Source organism: Durio zibethinus, chromosome 23, assembly GCF_047325235.1.
Source record: "Durio zibethinus cultivar Kanyao isolate XHJ-2024 chromosome 23, ASM4732523v1, whole genome shotgun sequence".
NCBI lineage: Eukaryota > Viridiplantae > Streptophyta > Magnoliopsida > Malvales > Malvaceae > Durio > Durio zibethinus.
Genome location: NC_143184.1, coordinates 9786597 through 9796222, shown reverse-complemented (window position 1 = coordinate 9796222; position 9626 = coordinate 9786597). Strand labels below are relative to the sequence as shown.

Genomic DNA, 9626 nt, shown 5'->3' with positions numbered 1-9626 from the left:
GAAAAAGCTTTTGGTATAAGATTATTAAGTCAAAAAATAACATTTAGTAATTATATAAATAATTATAAATTTGGTGACGAGAAACAAAAGAAAAAAGAATATAACTGTGGGGGATGAAGCTTTACTTTTGTAATATGCTTCGTATTTCTTTTTTTGTTTTTATATATTAATGGTTTCTATCTGTCTCATCAGTCATCACCGTCATTTTCTCAGCGTGCACATGTGTCTCTCCTCAATCTCGGCGTGCACTCAAAAACACACAAAATTAATCAAATCCCACATCCTTTTTTAATTAAAAAAAAAAGAAACCCCAAAACCAAACAATGCCCCCTTTCTTCCCCATTTCTTTGATCTCTCTCCCTCTCTCCGTCTCTCTCTGAGAGAGATTTCCTTCTACCTTCTATCTTCTACCTTCCCTAGCCCAAGTAAAAACCCTCCTAATCCCCCTTAATTTACACAACTTGCCGCTCTTCCTACCCGTATGCCTCTAACTTCATTGAAAAAATCCCGCAAACCCTATCTTTATTTTTCGAACTTTTATTTTTTCTTCTTCTTCTTCTTCTGCTGCGGTATCTAGGGTTTTCTTTTTAGGTTGGTTTTGTAAAGTATGGAGAGATCCGATGGCAAACCTCCCTACAACCTCTCTCAAACTTCCTCAGGTTTTTTTTTCCTTCATTTTTGTTTTCAATCCTTTCATTTGTTTATTTTCTTTTTTCTTTTTTCTTATGGATTTTTCCCTTTTACTTAATAGCTTGTTTCTATGATGCGAAAGAAAATAAATTTCGTTGGAAAATTTGGACCTTTACTTCATTTTCTCAGTTACCAAACGGGTTTTAACTGTTAACCACTAGCTTTATTGTCTTTGCTTGATTACTTGTTTACCAAAGCTTTGTTTTTTTTCTTCCTATTTTGTTAGTTTTAATTCTGGGGCTTGCTTTTAGCGATTTTGTTTTTTCTTCTATTTCTTGCGATTTGATGGTTTCTTAAGCTGTATTATGTTGATTGATCGGCTTCTATGGTTTTATTTAATTGATAATTAGTTAGTGATTTCACAGATAATGCGCTTTTTGATGCATCCCAGTACGAATTTTTTGGTCAACATGCTATGGAAGAAGTGGAGTTGGGGGGTCTAGAAGATGGTGAAGATGATGCTCCTGTGTTTGCATCTGCTGAAGATGACGAGTATCATTTGTTTGATAGAGGAGAGGTAGGTTTCATCCCTTTGGTTTCCCAGTTTGCTGCGAATCCTGGTGTCTTTGCCGCTGAACCTTCTTCATTGCTTTGTAGCTAGTGCTACCTTTTCATTCCATTATGTGATAATATTTTGTTATTGCCCCTAAAAAGTACTTTTTGTTGGAGTTTCTTTTGACCATAAAATTTGTCATGGTGTTTGTTGGCCTTTAATTTCTTATTTGTCACTTGAGCTGTAGTCTAAGTTGTTTCATAACTTAACATGTGTCATATTAACACTTGGCAATTGGAACTTACCTTATTATACTTTGCAGCTTTAATTTAAAGTATGAATACTATCTTTGAATGATAAAAAGTTCTATTTCTTGGTCATTTTGGAAATTAAATTTTTAGAATCTTAATAAAAGATTACGCCTGTCAGTTTGAAATTTCAAAATTGCTACTTATTTAAAGTAGTCAGACAAAAATTAGGTTTTAAGGATTGAAATTTTTAAAATTGCAACTTATTTAAGGTAGTGAGAAAACAATTAGGTTTCAAGGGTTCCTCACTAAAATTTTAAAATGCCTATAAGAAGATTATGCTTATCGGTTTGAAATTTCTAAATTGCTACTTATTTAAGGTTGTCGGACGATAATTGGGTTTCAAAGCTTCCTTGGTATGTGTTCCAAATTTTGTTGTTCAAGTGAAGGGAGTTGTTGATTTGAAATTTAGTTATGTTCTCTATCCATTTGACCCTTTGGTAAATGTGTAATCAATTTGAGGACATTAAGATGCAGGAAAGCATCTTACCGTTTATATTTATTCTACAAGCATGTCCTTGTAAAAGCATCATGATTGTATGTTGAAATTTGAAATTAAGGGTAATATGGGATAGAAAAAGTAGTTGCTTTAATTGTTGACAAGGGGTACCCTAAAGCAGAAATATGCACTCATAAAATAAAGCTTTAACAGAACATATGATTCCTATATTTATATTGTCATACTTCAAGTGAAGCACTTATTGTATTAGCTTTCTGCTGCATTTTGTTCATGCTGTGAAGGAATTTATGCCATTGTTTTTTGCAGTCATGCACATTGATTTTATTTTGTCTTATTTTTAATTTTTTTGTTGATATTGCTTTCATCCCTTCTGGTTTATGAAGTAATAAATCATCTGCTAAACTCAATCTTGATTTCATCTTTCATCTTTATGGATTTTGAAATAAGACTATTTCAGCTCTAATTTTCCTTTTTTCATTTGCAGGTTGTAGGTTTAGGATCTTTATCTGATATGGATGATCTGGCTAGTACTTTTGCAAAGGTCAATTTTTTAATTTATAAATGTTGCAGTGTGATGAATGTCAATAGTTAACATTTCTCACTGACTGTTGCTTATAAGATTTGATATGCTTGTTTCTTGAGTTTTTGATGGCCTTTATATTTAATTGATCTTTTCGCGGAAATGTTTGGATTTTTGTTTTTGTTTTATGTTTAGTTATATAACATTGACTTGGTTCTGTACTGCGTAGAGAAGTTTTTGTTAAAAATTATGGCTTGACTTTTAGTCAGGAATGCCAATTGTGGGTAGTGTGTGATCTATGTATAATTTTCTTGCATAACGAATGGATCAATAATGTATTATGATGTGAACTCTAGATAATTAAAAACTTATCAAATATGATTTGTGATCTGGACTGTTACTAATCATACCCAAAGTTTTAGACCTTAGAAAAAACTAGAAGAAGATTGTTGGATGTCTATTTTTTTTCCATTGATCAATTATAACTAACAGGACTGTTTTTGATATGTTAATAATTAAAACTAATTGAGTGAGACTATTACTAATAATAATCCAAAGTTTTAGGCATTAGAAAAATCTAAAAGAAGATTCTCTGATGTGGTTTCCTTTGGATGATCTCATAACTAAAGGGACTTTTTCTATATATTAATTGTATGTGAAAGGAATTATATTAAAGAAAAATGTCAAAGGAAGATGAACTGAAGTTGTTTTGTCTCTTCACTTGTGGCACTGTTAATTGAGCTTGTACGTTTGCTCCAAGCATGCATTGTATAGCTATTTCCTTATCTTGTTCTCATTGTAATAGTAGTTATTTAATGTCTAATTTAGAATGATGAAAATTTTATTTTATTTTTGAAATAAGAATAATAAAGAGATTGGGTAGGATTAAAAGCCCTTAGTTGTAGGCAGATGATTTAATCCTTGTGAACCATAGGTCCCACCTTGAACTTGCTGGATCTGTTCATATGACTACTTAGTAAAGTAATCCTTCCTCTCCCCAACAATTGTGGGTTAAGATGTGAAAGCTTTTTTCTCCTTGTATGAACAAGCGTAGAGTGAAAGAGGGGAGTTCAGAATCAATGTTTTAAATAAGATAACCTTTTCATTATCATTTTTTTTTTGTTTTCTAAAGACTGCCTTGAAGACCATTGTTTTACCCCAATGATGGAAGATTGAATATCTTGGTATGCATGTAATTATGTAATTCTCCCGATGCAGATATTTGTTTATTTTCTTTTCTCTTGCTGCGGTTGCTGTTTTGTTTTTGTTGTCCTTTCATGGTGATTGGATTTTAATATTTTATCTTTTTTTTTTTTTCACAGTTGAATAGGGTTGTTACAGGACCAAGAAATCCAGGAGTTATCGGTGATAGATCTGGATCTTATTCAAGGGAAAGTGAGTAGAATTATGCCTTTATATTGTGGTTATAATCTTGATTAATGAATGAAAGAGGTAATATTGATTGATATTTGAAAAACTGTAAAATTTTTTATTCCACTTTTTTACTTGCAACTCTTGCTCAAGCACTTCTCACCCCTTTCCCTAGATTCAAGATTCCTTGATGGGTCTTCTTTAAATGATATCCTTCTATTTATTTATTTATTCACTGAGTAGGACTTGAAACAGGGTGTTTCTGTGGAAGCCTTGGTTCTTGGTCTAGAAATTTGTACATATTGTCAATTTATGAGGCATTTCTTTTGGTACAAGTGTTGCAAGGCTTTATTTATTATGTTTTTAGTGGATGTAATAATGTTTTACGAAGATATATATTGAGTGTCTTCACTAAAACCTATTGGCAATAGAATGAAGTTGTAAATATTTCCCAACATAATCCATGTTAACTCCACTCATCACCCTTGCTGTAGGCCTAAAACTAATAACCCAAACAAATAGGCCAACTATGTGGTCAGTAAATATTGTTATTAAACAATGAATAACAAACAACAAACAACTTGGAGTTTGATACCATGTTAAGCAATAAAAACAATTATAGAGGGGTCTCTCTTATACTTAAGACTCCAAGATTCCCAAAATAGCCAATTTAAGAGTTATTTTATGACCATTTAATAGAAAGTACTTGCATGTGCACAACTAATATCATCTTGAATTCTTTCATTTCAATTATTTTACATATTGTCTTCTTTGATATGGTCCAAGTGAAATTACTATATATATATATATATATATATTTTTAACTCAAAATTTTCATTGATCGATAAGGATTAGTAAAAGAAGACATAAATGTTATTGTTCTATGTTTTCAACTTTAATTAGGTATTCTCACTGGAATTGTATATTTAAATCTTAAGTTAGATTTTTAGATTGAATGGAAATTGTCAAGACCTCTGTTTTATGATTAATATTTAATTTTTATGTGCTATTTACTTGTGTGTTGGGAGCATGCGGATTAGAGATTTTGTTAACAAAGTTATGATTTCCAGAATTCTAATACGAAGCGACATGTAGTGATTGCACACGGAATAAGGTTCTGTTTTTGAACATGAGGCACTTTGCATTTGTGTCAATGTATGCTAATGATTAAGCATCATCCTTTTGTCTCTTTGTATGTCCCAATATTGTTTTATGCCATTTGAATAGACTTCTTTTAACATATGACTATGAGTGTTGTTAAGCTATGCATTAAGTTAATAAGCAGTTTGTTCATCTTTTTTTTTTTTTTAAGTGGGAAAGGGCACCAAGGAGTTTCCAACCCTTGCTCAAAGCTAAAACTTTTAGTTAAAAAACTTAGGAGGCCTAAAGCATCTTGCTTCTCCAAACATATAAAAAGGAAAAACCTAGAATGAACATAAACCACATATCTAGGAGCTTTATTGAGGGCAATTCTTCCTCGTTCAAAGTTCTTTATTGCATTCCCTTTATAGAAGCTAAAAAAATCGAGAGAGGGATGGACTCAATCACTTGCATTTTTGTCTATAAATGCATGCTCTTCCAAACTGATAGCTCCTTTACCATTCAACCTGCCGCTAGTCATGTATTTAAGAGAGAGAAAACTGAGGACTAGAGCGTTTGGCTCAATAAAAATTCAACAAATGAAAATGAAGTTTCTTTTGCCGATTGCACATAGATAGAATCTATTTGGAAGGATTTCTCCTCTTTTGGAGACTATCAATGGCAAAGTTTTTCCCGGATGCTTCCTGTCTAAAGAAGGCAACCTTAGCCTTAACTTCTGTCTTGCAAACTGCCTTTGATGAAAAATGTTTTATACCACCCCAGCAGTTAATTATATTAAGTAATGCAACTTTATTTGTGGCTATATTCTCTTTAAATAGTTTTTGGTAGTATTTTCTTACATTTGCATTTTTTTTTCATGTTTTTCTGTCAGTTTCTTATTTTTTCTTGGATTATATGTAATTTTGGTTAAATTAGTCATCTCATTTTCTATTGATGCAATTAGCCTTACCCTCTTTGTGTTGAACCATTCGAAGCTTATGCTTTAATTAATGATTTCTCTCTTGCAGATGACTTTGGTCTCTTTGTTTTTCTTGCATGAACATGCTTGACATATTGCGGAGCCAACATTCTGCTGCCTTTTCTCTTTCTAGGCCGTTCAAGCTTATTGCTTTTTTATTTTTCCAAAGTGTGCAAGCTCACATATGTTCTTGCTCTAGTCCTAACATGGTTTTATGGTGAATTATGTGATGTTGGATGCTTTTTTTTATTACATTTCTTTATTATTTCTATGTGAAGGTGCTTAACTAAAGGAGGGTGCTCTAGTCCTAACTCTTGACTTCCTTTTCTTAACTTCTCATAAGATTAACCAGAGTATGATATTGCAGTTACTCTTGACTTCCTTTTCTTAACTTCTCATCTTTTAAGATAACAGCATAGAGTTTGTCATTTTTGTAAAATGCATGAATTGTTAATTAGAAGTTCCTTGTTAGTATCTGAGCTGTGCCCATTTGTTGAATAATGATTTTGTAGGATTTTATTCTTTTTAAAGTTAGCTGATACCTTATATTTTTAATTGCTTGTGATTCATGTTGTGAAAAATTCTTTTCAGGTTCATCTGCTACCGACTGGGCTCAAGATGGAGAGTATGTAAACTGGATGGATCAGCATATGTTTGATGTAGAAGATGCTCAAGAAGGCAAGAGATGGTCCTCGCAGCCACAACCTTCTTCTGCTCGTGTTGCAGAATCGAAGCCTTTGTATAGAGCTTCCTCATATCCCCAGCAGCAACCACAGCCACATCACTTCATAAGTGAACCTATTGTTGGACCCAAATCAACCTTCACATCTTTCCCTCCTCCTGGTAGCAGATGCCAGCAGTCTTCACCTGCTCACCTAAACATTCCTGCTCTTAGCAGTGGATCTCAGCCACCCTTCTCTGCAGCAAGCTTCTCTCCATTGTCCAACCCCAGTCTTCATCTAGCTGGTCTTTCTGATGGATTGCATTATGGTAGTAATCTATCCCGGTTAACATCTCCTGGCCTATCTTTTAGTAGCAGGTCACAAAATCACTGGGTCAACCACTCTGGTCTATTACATGTAGATCATGCTGGTCTTTTGCATAATATGTTGCAACAGCAAATACCTCATCAAAATGGCCTAATGTCCCCACATTTAATGTCACCACAACAGCAGTTGCAACAGCAGAGACTGCACCATTCAGCTCAACCATCTTTGGTGCATTTTGCAGCATTGCAATCTCAACTGTATAGTGCCTATCCTCCATCACAAAAAATGTTGCTTGGACAAGCTGATCTTAGGGATCAACGAACTAAACCATCCCAAAGAAACAGGCAGAGCATGCGTATTTCTCAGCAAAGCTCTGATACCGGTAGCCAGAAAAGTGAGAGTGGGTTGGTGCAATTCAGATCTAAGTATATGACTGCTGAAGAGATAGAGAGTATTCTTAAGATGCAGCATGCTGCCACACATATTAATGATCCTTATGTAGATGATTATTACCACCAAGCTTGTCTTGCCAAAAGATCTTCTGGATCCAGGGCCAAACATCAGTTTTGCCCATCTTACGTGAAGGAATTACATTCTCGATCTCGTAACAGTGGAGAGCAGCATTTGCATCTCCATGTTGATGCACTTGGGAAGGTCCCCCTCTCTTCCATTCGGATACCTCGTCCTCTGCTTGAAGTCGATCCTCCCTTAGGTTCAGGTGATGGAGGTTCTGAACAGAAAACTGAGAGGCCTCTGGAGCAGGAACCTATGCTTGCAGCTAGAATCACCATTGAAGATGGTCTCTGTCTTCTTCTTGATGTGGATGATATTGACCGGCTTCTACAATTTATTCAAACCCAAGATGATGGAGCTCAGCTCAGACGGAGGCGGCAGATCCTGCTTGAAGGTATGGCGGCATCACTTCAACTTGTTGATCCACTTAGCAAAGGTGGGCATGCTGTTAGCTGTTCTCCCAAAGATGACATTGTGTTCCTAAGATTAGTCTCTCTTCCCAAGGGCCGTAAGCTCCTCACCAGGTTCCTTCAGCTTCTCATGCCTGGAAGTGAGCTTATTCGAATAGCATGCATGGCCATTTTCCGTCACTTGAGGTTCTTGTTTGGTGGTCTTTCTTCTGATCCAGAAGCAGCCGAGACAACTACTAATCTTGCAAAGACTGTTTCTATGTGTGTTAATGGCATGGATCTTCGGGCTCTTAGTGCTTGTCTTGTTGCAGTTGTTTGTTCTTCAGAGCAGCCACCACTCAGGCCCATTGGAAGCCCTGCTGGGGATGGTGCTTCTGTTATTTTAAAATCAGTTCTTGAAAGGGCTACTCAACTGTTAAGTCATCCTTCTGGAAATTGCAGCATGCCTAATTATGCTTTCTGGAGGGCTTCGTTCGATGAATTTTTCACTCTTCTTACCAAGTATTGTGTGAGTAAATATGATACGATAATGCAATCAATACACAACCAGTCTCAGCCAACCACGGAAGGAATTGGTTCAGAGGCCATAAGGTGTGAAATGCCGTGTGAGCTACTGCATGCTAGTCTTCCTCACACAAATGAGGCTCAGAGGAAGCTTTTAATGGACTTCTCTCAGCGATCTGTGCCCGTGAATGGATCCAATTCCCATGCTGGGAGTACTAGCCAAATAAACTCTGAATCAGTGAAGGGTTAATAAAGGACAATGGTGTGGTAACGTGAAAATGCCCTGAACACTGCACTAGATGGAATGTGGGACGGGGGAGCAGAAGCAAGGTGGGATGTGTATTTACTGTAGAAGTCTGGTTTGGAGGGGCTAGTATTATCTGCATTACACTTTGGTTCTTGTTATGATCCCCTTACCTTCCCCCCCGCCCCCCCTTTTTATCTGAAAAAAAAAAAGATCATTGGAGAAGAATCATAAGATTGGAAGTTGATGGAAGTTATAGTAACGCATAAATGTGGTATTATGATGGGAGTTGGGTGACTGGAAGTTAGTTCAGCTTCTGGGGAGCTTTTATTTTGGTGCTCTGTTTTGAGACTCCAATACATGTGGATGTGTAGTGGGTTAGAATGTACAGGTGGAGTGATGGTCTTCTAACAGACCCTTTTGGAAACAAACTCCTTTTCTTTTATACTGTTTCATTACGATAAAATCTGAGGGAGTCTGACGATGCCCAAGTTCTCTAGTTTTTATCTATTTCTGGGAAACTGACGAGTTATTCAAATGGGTCACTCCGAGCAATCAGAATCCTGTAATAATTATCACCGAAAATGGGCGACCATGCAAAAAAACAGCCACCGGTGAAGGCAACAGGTTTCAATATCCTAATCAGAAACTAAAACAAACTGCACCAACTGTGCTATATGCTTTGGCAGAATTCAAGGACTGCAAACGCACATACCAAATACTTTTCACTGATCAGTGGCTTGTTAAGAATCTAAGTACTTGCCCACTTTGTCGACGTTCTGTCAACCAACCACTCAGACTTGACGCATCTTAGAGGGTGAGTTTAGATTTTTATTTATAGAATTCAAGAAAATTTATTAAAATAAATAATAATATAATTATAAATATTCAATATTAATAGCTTAATGTTTATTTATCTATTTGTTTTATTTTACATAATTAATTATGTATGTATCTTTTATTTGCATTTATCTATTTACAAAATAAATTTTTATATGTTTAATGATTATTTATTCAATTTTGTATTTACTTATTTATGTATTTTTTTGTATAATTATTTATAGT

At 35.1% G+C, this 9626-nt stretch overlaps 1 protein-coding gene across 1 annotated transcript; it reads left to right on the top strand.

The window, feature by feature from the left end:
* The first annotated feature begins 188 nt into the window (after window positions 1-188).
* Window positions 189-9594, top strand: LOC111314749 (protein PAT1 homolog 1-like). Its single transcript, XM_022916367.2, has 5 exons — window positions 189-659; window positions 1056-1207; window positions 2436-2492; window positions 3794-3866; window positions 6493-9594. Exons 1-5 carry the CDS (start codon window positions 608-610, stop codon window positions 8565-8567), a joined length of 2409 nt encoding a protein of 802 aa, XP_022772102.2. The 5' UTR covers window positions 189-607; the 3' UTR covers window positions 8568-9594.
* The last annotated feature ends 32 nt before the right edge of the window (window positions 9595-9626 follow it).